This window comes from Aspergillus ibericus (assembly GCF_003184845.1).
Source record: "Aspergillus ibericus CBS 121593 unplaced genomic scaffold BO80scaffold_44, whole genome shotgun sequence".
Lineage (NCBI taxonomy): Eukaryota > Fungi > Ascomycota > Eurotiomycetes > Eurotiales > Aspergillaceae > Aspergillus > Aspergillus ibericus.
The window spans coordinates 114864-131760 of NW_020292142.1; the positions used below are offsets into that span (position 1 = coordinate 114864).

General features: G+C 55.4%; 5 protein-coding genes across 5 annotated transcripts; 1 reads left to right on the forward strand and 4 right to left on the reverse strand.

Annotated features, from left to right (window-relative positions):
* Positions 1 to 120: 120 nt before the first annotated feature.
* On the reverse strand, positions 121 to 1601 carry BO80DRAFT_389498 (DUF292 domain protein). Its single transcript, XM_025717118.1, has 2 exons — positions 1539 to 1601; positions 121 to 1396 (listed from the first exon to the last, which is right to left on the reverse strand). Exons 1-2 carry the CDS (start codon positions 1557 to 1559, stop codon positions 224 to 226), a joined length of 1194 nt encoding a protein of 397 aa, XP_025571821.1. The 5' UTR covers positions 1560 to 1601; the 3' UTR covers positions 121 to 223.
* A 189-nt stretch (positions 1602 to 1790) lies between these two features.
* Positions 1791 to 4598, reverse strand: BO80DRAFT_448297 (uncharacterized protein; the record flags this gene model as incomplete). The annotated part of the gene is made up of 3 exons (XM_025721662.1): positions 1791 to 3730; positions 3786 to 4122; positions 4185 to 4598. 3 exons carry the CDS (start codon positions 4596 to 4598, stop codon positions 1791 to 1793), a joined length of 2691 nt encoding a protein of 896 aa, XP_025571822.1.
* A 2165-nt stretch (positions 4599 to 6763) lies between these two features.
* pyr8 (acetyltransferase pyr8) lies at positions 6764 to 8089 on the reverse strand (the record flags this gene model as incomplete). The annotated part of the gene is made up of 2 exons (XM_025718101.1): positions 6764 to 7277; positions 7347 to 8089. The coding sequence occupies 2 exons, from the start codon at positions 8087 to 8089 to the stop codon at positions 6764 to 6766; spliced, it is 1257 nt and encodes a 418-aa protein (XP_025571823.1).
* Positions 8090 to 8952: 863 nt separating this feature from the next.
* On the reverse strand, positions 8953 to 10895 carry BO80DRAFT_414505 (aldehyde dehydrogenase family protein). The gene is made up of 4 exons (XM_025718102.1): positions 10715 to 10895; positions 9444 to 10645; positions 9319 to 9388; positions 8953 to 9263 (listed from the first exon to the last, which is right to left on the reverse strand). Exons 1-4 carry the CDS (start codon positions 10774 to 10776, stop codon positions 9107 to 9109), a joined length of 1491 nt encoding a protein of 496 aa, XP_025571824.1. The 5' UTR covers positions 10777 to 10895; the 3' UTR covers positions 8953 to 9106.
* Positions 10896 to 13342: 2447 nt separating this feature from the next.
* BO80DRAFT_458116 (DUF1446-domain-containing protein) lies at positions 13343 to 16682 on the forward strand (the record flags this gene model as incomplete). The annotated part of the gene is made up of 4 exons (XM_025722263.1): positions 13343 to 13735; positions 13833 to 14171; positions 14800 to 15105; positions 15162 to 16682. The coding sequence occupies 4 exons, from the start codon at positions 13343 to 13345 to the stop codon at positions 16680 to 16682; spliced, it is 2559 nt and encodes an 852-aa protein (XP_025571825.1).
* Between the last annotated feature and the right edge of the window lie 215 nt (positions 16683 to 16897).

Here is a 16897-nt window from a genome sequence, read left to right on the forward strand (position 1 = left end):
TGGACCATGCATAGCGGAGTCCGATGTTGCTTTTTTTTTTTTTTTTTTTTTTTTTTTTTTTTTTTTTTTTTTTTTTTTTTTTAAAGTTGGGAAGCGGTTGCTGTTACATTATACTGGATGACCAAAAGGAATAGATGCATCTAATAGAGTTGCTGTCATAATCATAACATGTGCATGTGTCGTCGCGCAGGCTGCAAATATCGCGCAGGCTGCAAACTGTCAATTACCGCCGCAGGGCAGCGAACCGTCGCGTCAACTCATCCAACTCGGGTATATCACTCTTTCCCGACCTGGTCGGCTGGGTCGAGTCCCGCGAGATGTCTTCCCCGGGTACTTTGACTCTAGGGTTCAAATTATCCATCCGAGGCCCTGGCGGCGCCACACTCACCGGACTCTTTCCCTCGAAGAGTCCCCTCGGCGGCGTAGCCTTGTTCAATGCGACCGTCTCAGACGCCCGTCGCGCCTCGCTCTCCATCTTCCTCGGCGTAGATGGCAATTCCCTCTCCCCATCTCCATCTCCACCTCCACCTCCTACCTCCCCATCACTCCCTTCCCCCCCTCCCTCCATCACCCCCGGTACATCCCCCTCCACCTCCACCGGCCACGCAACCCCATACGCCCTTGCAATCTCGAGCAAATAACACTCCACCAACTCCGCCGTGGGCGGCCTCACCCTCAACCCCCTGACCAGCCGTTCCGGCACTTTCACCTCCTCCAATTTATTCTCCTGCGCTAACAGCATGAAATCCTTCCCCCAGCGATCGGAAAGTAAGTTTCGCAGGATGGTCATTTCGCGGACGTCGTGCGGAAAACGTGGGTAGGCGTAGAAGATCACGGCCGCGGCTTCATCGAGGGCGGGGTCGATGTAGCCTTCTGTTTCTTCGGGGGATTCTTCGGGGGCGGCGGGGGGTGTAGTGGTGGTGGTGGTGGTGGTGGTTGAGGTAGGGGAAGAGGTGGAAGTGGTGGTGGTATCTCTCCTCCCAAATCCAAGTCCCCAAAACGAGAACCCTGATGATCCCTTCTTCCCCTCCCCCATTCCCATTCCCATCCCCACCCCACCCCCGGATGAGGAAGTGGTAAGATGTTGTTGTTGCTGCCTCACCACTTCCCCCCTCGCGCGACTCCTCGCTCGATTCCCCTGTTCCCCAAACGCCGCCTGATCCAACACATTCGCCCGCGCTAGAAGCAGCTCGCAATACAACTCCACCATCTCCATGACTTCAACGGCGGTATCGGTAGCGATGACATTCTCGACGCGGATGCGGGCGCTCGTGGAGCGGTTCTCGGTGAGTAGGGCGGAGAGGTCGCGGCGTTGGACGACGGAACTGGCGGTGTCTTTTTTTTGGAGCAGGCGGAGACGCGGGATGAGGAGGTGGAGGGTGCTTGTTAGTTTTGTCTGATTTAGTTGTTAGATGGGGAGGTTGTTTTGGGGGGTGGGTGCGGGGGAGGGGGAGGGGGCGGGGATGAGGACGGGGGGAGGGGATGGAAGGGATGATTGGGGAGGATCTGGAGGAGGAGGGGATGGGAGGATGGCTTACGGTTTGGGGTGAGGGAGGCATGGTGAATGTAAATGTGTAGAGATGGAGTGGTGGTGTGTGGTGTGGTCTGGAATGATAAAGACGGAGGTGAGTGATGAGGTGGGCCGAGCCTAGCTCCGGCCGGTGGAGGCAGCCATTGGGTTGCTTCGAACCATACTTTCTCATAGATTGTCTTGTGGGCAACATCATATCAAGATTATCTACACACTGAATCATCCTATGCTAAAGGGGATTCATTATATCCGAGGATGGTCACACACAATTATACCACAACGTCATCTGCAACTCCTCCAGTCGTCGCAACCCCCCCGACACCCGTCCCAAAGCATCAGTCAGGAATGCACTGCGTGTCCCCCCCGGTCGAGGAGCTTCCCACGTCGTCCATCCCCGCGACATCGCCCGCTGAAACGTCGTTTCCGGATGCGTGTCGGGCCCCAACGGCGCCAGCTCCACCACGGCCTCCGGTCCCAAGGTCAACAGATAATTGATCCACTCGTGCAGCACAATCATCCCTTGATTTCGCTCCGGAGCGATGCCGGAATTCTGGAACACCCCAAACCGACGGGCCCGCTCGGTCTCGCCGCGCAGGAACCCTAACATATACTTCAGACACGTCCAGATCTCATCCATGTCCTGCATGTCGCCCACGGAGAGTCCGCCAGGATTACCCTCCCCAAATCCCGGAGGAGGGTCGAACAGGATGCTGCCCACGTCCTTAGGATCGGGACAGGGCTGGAACGGGGACAAGACCTCCCCGCGCAGCCAGCTGACCTGTCCGTCCATGTCGTTCTCGCGACCGGTCTGCATTCCGAATAGGAAGCAAAAGGTCCATACACGCCAGATGGCATTATCAAGCCGACGGGCATCCGGGCCGGACGGGCGGGAAAGTGCCGTGTACGAGCTGGTGCGCATCACGGCCCGGCAGTAGGTCATCATCAGGCCCTTGAGGGTGGCGAGGGCGCGGAGGTCGCGAGTCACCGCGCGGTAGTAGACCGTTGCAGAGGGAATATCCTGCGGGTCTGCCTGTTGATTGATATCACTCATTTGACGCAGCTCCCAGGCGGCCGGGGATCGGCGTCGAATGGTGTTCTCCATCAAAGGGAGTTCGTGACGCTTAAACACATGGTATGTAGCTTTGCTGGTCTGCGCAAAAGAGAAGAGATCGTCGAGATCGTCGATCTGTAGGAGGACATGGAGAATCATGTCTTCGAGGCCGGGCTTGGAGAGGCTCCATCGTTTGCTGGTCATCCGCTGCAGATCGTCGTCTAATGCAGCCATGACGGCGGCAAACGGCGGGCAGGAGCTGCGCGGCTCGGATCCCTCATCTGGGGCAGTACCGGTGAAGTAGCGCACCGATGGTGCGCCTTCAGTGAACGTGTCATCCTCGCCATAACCGACGTATTCCCAGCTGCTTTCGTTGTCGCCCCGCAGGCTGGGATGAGGAATCGGCGAGTCAAAGAGCGGGTCAACTGACGGATGATACAGGTCACCGGCGAGCTCGTCAGCGGGCTGCCGGACTGACTCATCAATTTCATGGGGAAGAGAAGAGCATGTATGATCCGAGGGCAAGGAGGAGTGGGACGTCGGCGGAGATGGGATCGGGGGCCCGGTATCTACTCCCAGCAGCGGCTCGTTCTGCACCCTCGTGAACAGAGATCGGAGGAACTGCTGGTTGGCCTCCGCCTGCAGAATCGCATCCATGGAGTACCCATCCTCGAGTAGACTTGCCAGGACATTCTTCATGCGCTTGATCGCGTCTTCGTAGTGGCCTTCTTCTTTCTCGTCGAGGAAACCGGGACCAGCCCTGTCCTCGGGGGGATGGTGAATAGGAGGAATGGTAGACATCCGAACAATGATGGATGCTCGGCGGGCATTCTTTTGCTTGTTCTTTCCGAATCTGCTGGCTTTGTATGCTCCGCCGTCATGGGAGACGGCTTTGCGAGTTAGGACACGGCGCACGCCTGCTTTTAACGTCCGCCACAGAGGTTTGTCGTCACTGTCTTGCTTGAGTTCTTGATTTGACGATTTCTTCACTGGCTGTTTCTGCTGGGGATATATGTCAACCGGACTCAGCCGATTCGGACTCTGACCGTAGTGGTCGCTCGGGAACAGCGGCAATTGCTCAGTTTTGAGGCCTAGAGTTTGTGGCCATGCTTTTTCAGCAACCTGTTCAGGCGCGGAAAATCCATCCCCTGGAGTATACTCGTTTCTCAGATTTGTCGCTGCTCTGGTATCTGGGATTGTTACCGTAGGCCGGGGGGTCGTGGGCCGAGGGGTTGCCGATCGGGGCGTCGAAGGGCGAGGAGTGGTAGGTCGCGGGGTGGTCGGTCGAGAGGACATAGGGGGTGTCATGGGGCGAGATGGTGCGGCAAAAGGGGCGACCGGAGGAAGAGGAGTGGTAGGTCTGGAATGCGATGACATCGGGGTCATGGGACGTGGTGTCGTCGGCCGGGGTACCCCAGCAAACGGTGCTGCATGTGGTAGAGGAGTCGTGGGCCTGGATGTCGATACAGGCGTCACCGGACGGGGCGTGGTCGGCCGCAGTGCTAATGGTTGAGGAGTATAGCCCGTCGGGGATTCTCGCCTGAAGGAGCTTTGCCCGCCACTCGATCTACCGGAGCCTCTGGACTGTGCTCTGTCACTTACACCAGGGACTGGGGGAAGAGGCTTGAACCTCCATTCGCTCGCGGATGGCGAGAGCGCCGCCGAACTGGAACTGGATACATAGGAATGGCATGGACTCGGTGGGCTGTGATCATCCGGCCTGGCCTTTGGTATGTTAAGATGGGGCACAGCCAATCGGTCTGCTGCGTCCCATTTGGTTTCCAGTCCTGCGAGGAGGAGCTTATCGTCGACGTCCTTGGGTGGCATCTTGTTCAGGTGTCTGGTGTCGTCGGCGTGATCTTCGAGGATATCGTTGGGGAGAAAGTAGAGCGTCGACCGGGAGGCCAGACTGTCCAGCGATTTCAAACCGTGAGGATTGCTGAAAGGAGCCTGTGGAGGGGCGAACGGCGATCGAGAGCGGATGGGTGCGTAGGGACCCTGGGTGTAGTCGGACATGGTATGCAGGGTAATCATGGAGAAAACCACCGTCGGGCCAGGAAAGTCCAGAACAATGGCCTATATTAGTCCAGGAGGATCGGAAAAGGGTGATATACGTCGCATCCCACGGATGACATACCCCTGGGCCCGGATCCGCATGATACGCAAGCCCTGCAACCCGGAAGGCATAAATGTTGGGTCCAGAATGTTTTGGATTTAGTCACAGGGCCCACGTGAAACCCCCAGGAGATGCGAACTCAGCAGCTAGTCCCTGGCTAGAGACAGGTGCCTGCGACGGAGTGACAGGAGTCCATCGTTCCAACCAATGGCGGGGAACTGGGCGCAAGCAAGCACCTGTGCCTTGCTGACGGGGCATCAGCTAGCAGGGTTGGGGCAGTGTTGTAGCACTGAGACGGACGAGAGCAACGCATCAGCGTGGTTGTTGGAGCTCCAGTTGTGTGCTTGAAGAAACTAGTTCGCGATGGCGTTGGGGCCAAATCGCGTCAGAGTCGGCGAGGAACCCGGACTGCGTTGGCAGCGGTGCTGAGTCGAATGTTAGTCTGGTCACCAAGTGCAATAGCCGAATTGCAACGAGACTCACCTTGAGCGAAATCTAGGGACATCATGAGAATTCGGGGGGTGATGGGGTGATGGGGTGATGGGGTGATGGGGTGATGGAAGAGACGAAGCGAGCAGACGACGGCGTAGGCGGAGCGCCAAGAGGGCAGACGGATGACGCTCACGCGCCGCCTCGCTCTGCTGCTCACCTCTTGTAAACTTCCGCCCCCAGAGACGATCCAACTCATTTCCGTCCCAGCCGATCTAGAAGGCGATGCTCGTCGGGAGCCATGTGGCAGAGCCCACCAGGTGCACCAGGGGATGGGGACTTTCCGGTCCCGGCTGACATCAGATGTTGTTCTCTCAGGCAAGCCGTTTGGGGCGAAAACCGCCCGCTGGATGTTTTTCGAGAATTCTAGCGCATAAAGGGGATTGTTGGGACGGTAGGGATCCTGATTCTACATGCCTGATGTTTGCTTCGAATGACACTGACATGGATAGATGAACGACCAAAGTTCCGCTAGCCCAGGTTATAGACTGATATACAATAGACAGCAGAGCTACAAACTCATCTCAGGAGGCCCCCCTCACTCGAAAAAGCCGGACTCCTATCTCCGTCAGCTCAACAAGGCCACCGAAGGAATCAGGAGAGTGGATATAAGCCACATGGATGTCATAGATGGTCCCCGGATCCGACGTCTACTCCTTTTCTCGAACCCGATCAGCGGGTTTAGGTCGCCAAGTTGACTGGGAGCAAAATGGCCCCAACTGTTAGGCCAATCTTGGTGGGTGTGCCTTGCACTATGGTGGAGTCGGAAAGTAGCTTGCAGCATCGTTTCAGGGAACCGAGACTGCTGAAGTCGGTGAGTGGGATGATAAGATGGATTCTGATTGCGATTAGGGGCTGTAGGTTATCTGCTACCAGTGTGCAGAGAGCCTGTAAGTACCTGCCGACTAGTGTCAGCGGTTTCAACTGTTCTTGTGCGACAACAAACAAGTCTGAAGCCGAGACGACGACACCTCAGTCGAGCCTTTTTCCAGATTAGGAATGTGATATGTTGGAGAACTTAACAATGACCCTCTTACGTTCCATCGAATGTCTCTTACATATGGTGTCAGTCGTACCCCGGCTGTTACATCATGGCGGCCAACCGACCCGGTTTCGAAAGCTGCCAGGTCCCAATGGGAGAGGCTTCATCGATCACGCCCTACCGGCCGGCAAATGGATCTGTCGTAAGCCTCCACAGTTGCAGATGCGCACCCAAATCCAACAATTGTGGCAGCCAAGGATCATGATTGGACATGTTGTAAGCTTCCTGAGACAGTTACATGCATGGATGGCGTTTGAGACTTGCATGACTGGCTTACTACACCTAACTCTTATCTTTATATCTAATACACTTCGTCGAGCAGCAGCACTCTGCAGCAATGTGTGGTCGGGATAATCTCCGTATGATAAGGGCCCTAACATGGGAAATGCGTAACATATCTAAAACGGAAGACCCTGGGAGAAACCCAATGGCACCAATCGGTACACTTGGGATCTGTAACCTAGCCGGTCATCTCCTTAAGCGTCTAGCTTTCAATTGGGGACCACCCTAAGACATCACAAGGGTTGGCCATCCTTAGATCTCGGCTCCAAAGGCAATTCGCAAAAAAATCCCACCCCCCACCACCATGGGGGAAAGATTGGACTTGGTCAATCCCAGTCCATGAATGACATCCAACATCTCAGACCAGTCATATGCTCCCAAAGACCGGATAATAGGATACCACCACCAGGGGTACGTTGCAGCCAGCCAGCAAAACACCCATATGAAACCAACACATCGCTGCCATAGTGGTGTTTCCGCCGCATTGGCTTTCTCCCGCTGTAAGACAGCCCAGCAATGCTGTATCGTGTCCTCGAAGGCAATGGCACCGGCCTGTGAGAGGAAGAAGATCATAGTGCCGGTGTTTCCGCCTTCGATCCCGCTGACAACGTTGGTGACCACATGCATTGTTGCAGAGAGCGCAAAGACTATAGTCAAGTTTAGATACCGTTCTAATAGGGAGGGCTTGGGAAGGCGGAGGATGCGACAGGTGATTGCTGTTGAGATGCTAGTGTAAGGCCACCGGAGATACTGATGCCAGAATTTGCTGGTTGTTGCCTATGTTAGTGCATATTTCTCGAGGGGAGCAATTAACATGAAGTAGCAGACAACGGACCCCCAAAATCCACGAACGGTGTATGACTCTCGAAGGCTCCCAAACACTGGGGGCCACGATTCCACTTTCGATATGCCTGTCCCAATGGCGAGAATGGATCCCATTCGATATGAGGAGTCCAGGAAGAGCATCGATCCTGGAAACCCGAGAACAAAAGCGACTTTGGCCCGTGCGAGCAACTGCTCGACGCTGGAGTCTGCGTATGAAAATTCGCGTCCTGGTCCGTACAGGTAGATCCCATCATGGTCCGGCTTAACGTGCGGCACAAATAACATTAACACCCAAATCAGGGAGAGGGCCTCCCATATGATAATCGCTATTTGCCTTTGTATATACTGGGCTCGACTGGGTGGATTTCGTCGGAGCACCAACGGCTGTTGGGGAACATTCCTCGCTTGCCATTTGGTGCCGATACCACGAAGGGACTGGAGTATGCTAAACGCAAACACCAGTTTATCCTTGGTTGAACCAGGGTGCTCCGTCAAGTCGATGCTGGTGACCAGCAGAAGGTTGATCAATTGAATGATCGTGGTGAACGGCATGCCGCTAACCGTGACTTTGGCAAAGACATTGTGGTTGGATATTCTCACGAGGACGCCTTCTAAGTAGGCCATGTACACTAGCGAAGGAAGGCATATCCAACGTAGAATGGAGCCCTTGGGTGTCCGGACCAGGAGAATGAGGGCGATGGAGCTCTGAAGCAGCACAACAAGATTGCAAAGTAGGTCTGGTGAGAGGGCCATGTTGTCTTGGGGTGGATACACCATTGACGGTGGAAACAGCGCCATGCGAGGGAAAGAGGGGGTTATACCGTGGGCTCAGGTGAATGTTCATGTTATACTGTGGTACCGACTCTGCTGGAGACTGCAACGCTCCCAAACCTCAGTGCATCTGCTTGTACGACAGTCGACTCACAACCCTGAGCAGCAGGAAAGATGGCGGGTCTTTTCCATAATAAGGCATACTCGTTCTGATATAGACTACGAGTTCATCATTCAGCAAATTGAGCCTGTTGGGCCACTTTCAGGTCGAGCCATCACTGGGTCATGGTAAGCCTCTCGTGGCTGAGATGAGAGTGCTATAAGTCAGTCAATTCCAGAAGCATGGTGTAACCTGAATTGGAAGCTTGTGTTGCCTGAGTAGGTCTTCGAAGACTCCAACATCGACCGACCTGTATCATATATCAATATGATGAGGATCCAGATCTGAGGTGGCAAGATCTCCCTCTCCATGCTATGCCGAGGACACCGCAGAGGCATGATTCCATAGTGCCCGAACTGACAGCCCCCAGTCAAGTCAGCTGATAGACCTCCCCTCGGGCCATCTTCGACCCGATGGAGCCGGAGCATCATCCCCCCGAGATCCCCCCCGGCTCTCGCCAGCGATTGTCCCGGGGACTCTGCGTCACCTCTGGTCCTCGGTCCTGGATATTCCCTGCTTCGTCCTACCTGAAACCGTGGGTCTTCCAGGCCGAGGCCAGCCGAAGATTGGGGTAGTGGGGTGGGCCTCTCCAGTTTCGAACAGGTGGGCGTTGTTCTAGCTCCCCCTCGGCCTGGAAACACATGGGGTGGGGACTTGATGGACATTTACTCAAATTGTTATAGATAGAGGCGAACGACCAATTATATTCTCATCGTAAATTCGTATCCTGATTGTTTTACATGAACCAGTCATGGCTACTTGCACTAGATGTTAATACCAAGCCCCAAGCTCGTCGCCGAAGCGAGCTTCTCAACTTTCCCCCGTCACCTCACATTCGATTAGAAGAGAGCATCGCCCAGACGGTAGTGCACAGCCTTGATCTGGGTGTAGTTCTCGAGGGCGTACGAGCCCAGCTCGCGACCGATACCGGACTCCTTGAATCCTCCGAAGGGCACCTGGTAGGAAAGCAGGTTGTAGCTGTTGACCCAAACGGTTCTGTGATTCACGTTAGCAGGTGTTTGCCAACACACGATGCAATGGGAATACTCACCCGGCACGCAGAGCGTTAGAAACGCGAATAGCGGTGTTGACATTCTTGGTGTGGATACCAGCAGCGAGACCTGGAAGAAATCAATCAGCATATGGGCATCATTGTGCTCATGGTGTAAAACTTACCGTAGGAGGTGCTGTTGCCAATCTTAATAGCCTCATCCACATCCTTGAACTTCTGCACGGTGACAACCGGGCCGAAGATCTCCTCCTGGCTGATCTTCATGTCCGAGGTAACATCGGTGAAGACAGTGGGCTGGATGAAGTATCCCTCGGTGCCATGACGCTCACCACCGACGGCGACGGTAGCTCCGGCATCCTTACCGTGCTTGATGTACTCCATGATGCGGTCAAACTGGAGCTGCGAGACCTGGGGACCCTGGAAGGTCTCCTTCGAGAAGGGGTCGCCCACCTTGTTCTGGGCGGCCCGCTCCTTCAAACGCGCAACGAACGTGTCATAGATACCTTCCTGGACCAGAATACGGGAGCCGGCGCAGCAGCACTGGCCGTGGTTGTAGAAAATACCGAAGTTGGCCCAGGAGATAGCATTGTCAATGTCGGCATCGTCGAAGACGATGTTGGGGGACTTGCCACCCAGCTCAAGGGTCACCTTCTTGAGGTTGCTCTTGGCCGCGGCCTGGAGGATAGTGCGGCCAACAAGGGTGGAGCCAGTGAAGGCGACCTTGTCAATGTCCATGTGGCTAGAAATGGCAGCACCCGCCACACGGCCGAAACCGGAGATGATGTTGACCACACCATCGGGGATCCCGGCCTCCTTGATCAGCTTGGCCGCGTACAGACCCGACAACGGGGTCTGCTCGGCGGTCTTAATAACGACGGTGTTACCGGTAGCGACGGCGGGACCGATCTTCCAGGACCACATCAGGATTGGGAAGTTCCAAGGGATGATCTGTCCACAGACACCAATGGGCTCGTGGCGAGTGTAGTTCAAGGTCTCCGAGTTGGTGTCGATGGTCTGACCGTGAATCTTGTCGGCCCAACCACCGTAGTAGCGCAAGCAACCCGCAGCGTTGGCGACATCGACCTTGGCCATGGTAATAGATTTACCATTGTCCAGAGATTCGATCGAGGCCAAGATATCGGCATCGCGCTCGAACAGGTCCGCCAGCTTGGTCAGCAGGCGGCCACGGTCAGTGGGAGTAACCTGGCGCCAGGAGCCCTCAAAGGCCTTGCGAGCAGCGGCAACAGCAAGGTCCACATCCTTCTCGGTTGCTTCGTGAACGGCAACAATAGGCTTCTCGGTGGTGGGGTTGACGGTCTCGAAGGTCTTGCCTTCGACACCCTTGACGAACTCGCCGTTGATGAACCTGGGTTACAAGACCAGTCAGTCACCAGAGAGACAGAAAGGACCTTGGAGGGAGAGAAGGGACACTTACAAGCCCAGAGGCTGTTCATATTTGGCGGTGGGGGTCTCGATAGTGGTGAAAAGGTCAGCCATGGTGAAGGATAGAGCTGTGGTTTAGGGAGGAAGAGGAGAAGAGAAGAGAGAACGAGCGACAGAGCGAGGGAATCCTATCCTTAATAAATAAAGCGGACACGAAGACAGGTGGTGGTAGGGGGGGGTCGAGAGAGGGGAAGCTGGTGAGGGGGCGAGGGGCGCATTCCAGCGGAGATCGTGGAGCCCGCGGTACTGTATTAATTGAGTAGATACATCCATCGTGACGGTCCAGCCAGATCCATGGGAGGATGTCCGGGTAACATTACTTCACCCCTCCGCGGATAGCCACCATCGCCGCACCTCCTATTGGAGCCACCAGCTTCCCTACAGCATATCCCAGATTCTTTCTGGGTTCCCAGGTTCCCGCATGCCAGCCCGTCCCCACCCGCCTAGTAATCGGCAGCGATCGTGCGGGGTTTCCAGCCCATCTCTTTCACTTTTCACTTTCACTTTCTGGCCACCCCCAGGGACCCCCGGGCCCTTCGCCTCCAAGGTTCACACTTCACAGGTTGGTAGTTGGCAAGTCTGCCGCCCTGTGGCGGTGGTGGAAAATGAACAGCGGCGGGTGGGTTACATCTTACATCATAGCTAAGAACGAGAGGGACTCGGCGCCCGAAGGATGGAAAGGAGCCCATGTTATTACTCGCAACTAAGAACATTCTCGTATCTCATCCTCGCGGAACTCCCTCCACCTTGTTGAAGTAGTGGCGGGGACCAGGTGCCTACTAGCGGTTTAGTTGACCTGCAAGCTGCAGCAAATTGGTCAGCCCAACTAGAGTGCTTACCACTCCCCTCCAAATTGGGCCAAAGGTGATACATTAGTCGATGCATCTGCCATTAACCCGGTATGGCGCAATTTAGCGCTGGCCAGTGGGAGACTTCGTTCCGTCAATCCGTCGCAGGTGGAGGGGAAGTGGAGGGGAGATATCAGAAATCGTTCCTGGCAACCAGACAAGTGAGATCCCCAATTGTTGACCGATCCACCCTCGCCAAGTCACTAGTGGCTGCCGTTGAGTTTTACTAACGATGACACCTTCGCCGTCTTTCACTGCGACGGGCGGGACTGAAGCCCGGGCAGGAAAGGATTCAAACCTGGGGTGGTCGGCTGATTTGAGCGTGTCGAGGATCCAAGACCTGCGTATATCCGGATCCATCCCTCTAGGCCCTCTCCGGCAAGATGGCTGGCAGGCTGCTATACCTGGAACTGGGGAGAGCGGGCACCGCCTTCTTAGCCAGTTTCTTGCTGCGACACCGAGGATACTCAGGTCCCGCTAGTGACAGTGCTAGTAGCAAAGCTCCCCACTTGTGTATTAGATTAGAGATCATAGGTGAATTCACCGATAGCCATTTGAAACGGCGGGATTTACGATTCCGCTATTCCGCAACCAGATCCCGCTGCCATGGCAATTACAGTTATTGACTCACTTTTCTTTCCCATGTTGTCCCAATGAGGGCTTCGACTAGAGCAGTTCAACGGAACTGAACCTTACATAGGAGGGACTACGGAAGTACTGCAGCTTACACCGTCACGGCTTATCTCCGAGGCTATTCTGTCGAGGGTCGCCTCTGCGCTGACGCAACTCGTGGGGTAACGAAAGCGGGCTCCAGGCTGTCCCTTCCTGATTGAGCCTCGGCTTCCTGACAGTGCTGACACCGACCCTGTTCTTTCCCGAATCAGCGATAACACACCTTCGGGTTGATTTATACCGGCAGGATCTTAAGACCTCTCTCCTCCTCTCACCGAGATTCCAAGGACCCCAGCTACCCTGCTGTTCAAGTTGTTGTGATTGCTCCTGAGGACGGAAATGTGGCCATCCCGGGGAACCATGGATGGAACCCTGCAGTACCTGGGCTTCTGATAAGGACTTCCCCATTGTTATCGGGGAACCTAAACTGTTTCACTGGGCAAAAAGTGGCGTTTTGAAGCCCAACCAGGCACCTCTCCTGCGCGCAACGATGACGAAGCGAACTTTCTTGTCATAGTTATTGTAGGAGACTACGGAGTAGGGGATACCCTGGAAATCCTCCGCGGGAGAGATTTTAATTTGCAGTTCAATACAGCATAACATGCCAGCGCGAACACCCAGGCCAGTATCTATTCTCACCAAAAGATCTGGAACCATCGCAGAGAGTTGGAAAGACTTCCGGGTGAGATTGCACCGTTCTCATGCAGCGTCATGTCTTGCTATGCTGCGATGCGACAACAAGACCGCTTTATCAGTGCCGATCGGCGGGGACGGGACTATTCTGGCCATCCCCGGAATGAGCTCAGCACACTTGGTCCGTGTGTAAATGCAAGAATGAATGGGTTGCTAACAATGCCATCGAACCCCGCAAAGTAATGACTCAACTGTACGAGGTAATATAGTATTCCAATAATGACCAGGGATGAAAGAAAAGGAAGGATGGCGGAATGGCCAATCCCTGTTCTGCCGACCATCGAGCGCCTATAAAAGGGCCCTAGCTTCGCGCATCCCTCTTGCAACCGTGGTGCAGCCCACGAGTCCCCTGATTCGCTTCCGGTCCAGCCATCGAATCCTTATCTCCTCATTGTTGACGCAGGAAAATGCCGACATTCTACCAGTCGATCACCCCCGAACTCCGCGACTGGACCCTCCGCCAGAGCGTCTTTTTCGTGGCCTCGGCCCCTCTGCAAGGACGCCATGTCAATGTGTCACCCAAGGGCTTTCCCGACTCGTCATTCGCCATCCTGGGTCCCAACGAGGCGGCCTATGTTGATGCCACCGGCTCGGGCAGTGAAACCATCAGTCATGTGCGCGAAAACGGACGAGTCACCGTCATGTTCTGCTCGTTTGACGCTTCCCCCGGCATAGTCCGCTTCTTTTGCACGGGATCCGTGATCGAATGGGATGAGCCTGAATTTCCCTCCTACCTCGAGCGGATGGGAGGCAAGCATGTGGTAGGAGCGCGTGCTATCATCCGTCTGAATGTCTTCAAGGTTCTGTCTCTGACCACTTCTGACACTCTGCCTGACAATTCACCGTAGAGGGAGATGTCCTGCTAACATTGAATGCAATCCATTTTTTGGAGTATAGGCTCAACGTTCGTGCGGCTACGGGGTCCCGCGACTGTCCCTGAAAGTCGACGCCGAGACCAAGGACACCAACCCGTTCCTCCAAGACCGCAATACACTGGGCCACTGGACGGGCAAAAAGGTTCAATCCAACGAGCTTCGCGCATACCAAAAGGAGTATAATGTCCGTAGTCTCGATGGGTTACCTGGACTACACACAGCGTTGAAGGATGACCATCAGCTTATCTGGTTGAAGCAGGTGGGCAACTGGGCGCGACGCCATCGCGATGAGATCGAGATGGTCAAGACCTCCTTCCTGATACTGTTCATCTCCATGGCCATCTTACAATGGGCTGGATATGTGTAGATAAAGCATGGTGGGACGCGAAAGAGACCGGAGACCACAGTTCGGCAACTTCTTGTTGGTCTGGTGGCGTGACCTTCCTTGACTTGGCTCTTCGATCTATCCGCCTGTCACTTGATCCCCCTCTAATAGTCTCATCATGTCGGATGCCGGTGCATAATTGCTTTTCTTACTGGCCCTAATGATTTCATAATTTAAGCTTCCACCGGTCAACTCTAACTTTCTCGAGCCGGTCGATCCGACTGCAAGTGCGGCGAGTCGGGGCAGATCCCCGCAACAAACAACCGAAGGTCCTCGGCATCTCCTGAAGAAGTATTCGCATTCCATGGGCCATGCACTCGCTGCCCTGATCCAAATCTCCAGGATTAGAACTCTCAAGCGGGCATTCTAGGCCATTCCATATTCTCATTTCTTCCTTCTCGTTCCCTTGCTCGAGTTCAAGCGACTCCGCCAGCTACTTGTAACGGTGATACCCCTATAGATCATGAATCGTCCAATTCGCATAGCGGGCAAGTCAATGCAGCTTCCCTCGTGTGGTTTCTTAAGCCTAGCCATAGTCGACTAACCAGCCTTGGCAATAGGAGCGTCCGGGTCCAATGCTGACCGGCGCCATGCTATCGCCGAGTTCGCTCGAAATCATCCCCGGGATCCAGTCGATGTGATCATCGCGGACTTCATGAGTGAGGCGAATATGGTAACGGCGGCTGCACGCAAAGTGGAACAGGACCGGCTCCAGGAGAGAGGGGAACAAAAACCCCTCACCGACAATGCGCCAGGCTATGAAGCCGCGTTCCTCTTGGCTCTGAGCCCAGCCCTCGAAGATCTAGCAAAGCACGGCATCAAAGTGGCGGTCAATGCAGGCAACACGGACACAGAAGGCCTATACAAAGTGGTGAAGCACATGGTGGATGCAAAGGGACTGGACCTCAAGGTCAATTGGTCGCTACTCAGAGGATCCGTGGAGGAGAGATGCTAATATGGCTCCAGGTGGCTTGGGTCTCCGGGGACGAAGTCCTGTCAATCATCAAAGCGGCACTCTCGTCGGGCGAGTCCACCTTCAACAACATCTACACGGGCGAATCTCTCTCCGACTGGCCTTTCGAGCCCATCTTCGCTCAGTGCTATTTGGGTGGGCTCGGAATCGCGGCCGCATTATCCCAGGGAGCCGATATCGTACTCTGCGGACGAGTATCAGATGCATCACCCGTTATTGGAGCTGCGTACTGGTTCCACAACTGGGATCGCACCGACCTCGACCAGTTAGCCAATGCCTTCGTGGCCGGTCACCTCATCGAATGCAGCAACTATGTCTGCGGAGGAAACTTCACCGGCTTCAAGTCGCTAGAACACGTCGGCCGTGACGGCTGGACCAATATTGGGTATCCCATCGCGGAGATCTCCCCCAAGGGCCAAGTCATCATCACCATGCAGTCCTACGCAACCGGCGGCGCCGTCACCGTCGACACCTGCTCATCCCAGCTCCTCTACGAGATTCAAGGCCCCTGGTACTTCAACTCCGACGTCACGGCCATCCTCAACGACGTCTACTTCGAACAAGTCGGAACCAACCGAGTCGCCGTGCACGGCATCCGCTCCGGACCACCACCACCTACCACCAAAGTCGGCATCACAGCCCGCGGCGGCTTCCAAGCCGAGGCGACTTGGTTCCTCGTCGGGCTCGACATCGACGCCAAAGCCCGCATGCTCGAAGCTCAAATCCGCCATCTCCTCTCCCCATACTCCTCCAAATTTACGGCCCTCCACTTCTCCACCCTGGGCTCCGCAGCCCCCAATCCCCAAGACCAAGACAGCGCCACCGTCTGCTTCCGCATCGTCGCCCAAGCCCGTCACGCCGACGACCTCTCCCCAATGCACTTCCTCCGCCACATCGTCGACAACATCATGCAAGGCTATCCGGGGGCCACCTTCCACCTCGACTCCCGACAAGGCTTCCCCCGTCCCATCTACGAATACCACGTCAGCCTCCTCCCCCAATCCTCCATCCACCACCGCGTCCACCTCCCCTGGCTTCACCAAACCCTCACCATCCCCCCTCCCCCAACCACCCAAACCTACCCACCCCATCAACCCTCCCAACCCATCACCTCCGCCCCTGACTCCATCCCCATCCCCACCCCCTCCTTCGGCCCAACCACCCCCGCCCCCCTGGGCTTGATCGTCCACGCCCGCTCCGGCGACAAAGGCCCCGACGCAAACTGCGGCTTCTGGGTCCGCCACAGCGACGAATACCTCTGGCTGCGAACCCTCCTCTCCATCCCCACGATCACGCTCCTCCTCGGCGAGAAATACACCTCCAATCCCGACCTGCGGATCGAGCGTTTCGAGCTCCCGAATCTGAGGGCCGTGCATTTCCTGTTTCGGAATTTGTTGGATCGGGGAGTGGGGGTGACGACTACGGTGGATTTCTTGGGGAAGAATGTGGCGGAGTTTTTGAGGGCCAGGGTTGTGGATGTTCCGGTGAGGTTTTTGGGGAGGGGGAGACTGTAGTTTGTTCGTGGTTGTTGGCATTGCTTGGGAGGATGAGTTGTTTTGTGGAAAGGGAAGGGTGGGTTGTTAGGGAGATGTATATGTAGCCCACTAGGAAGTAATTTCATCATGAACTCTCTCATCATGAGAATCGCTGGTTGGGCTACCGGTAGGGTCTAGGGGAATCAAAGACTTTACTCCTCAATTGAATATTGGATGAAAAATGATTGTTGAGC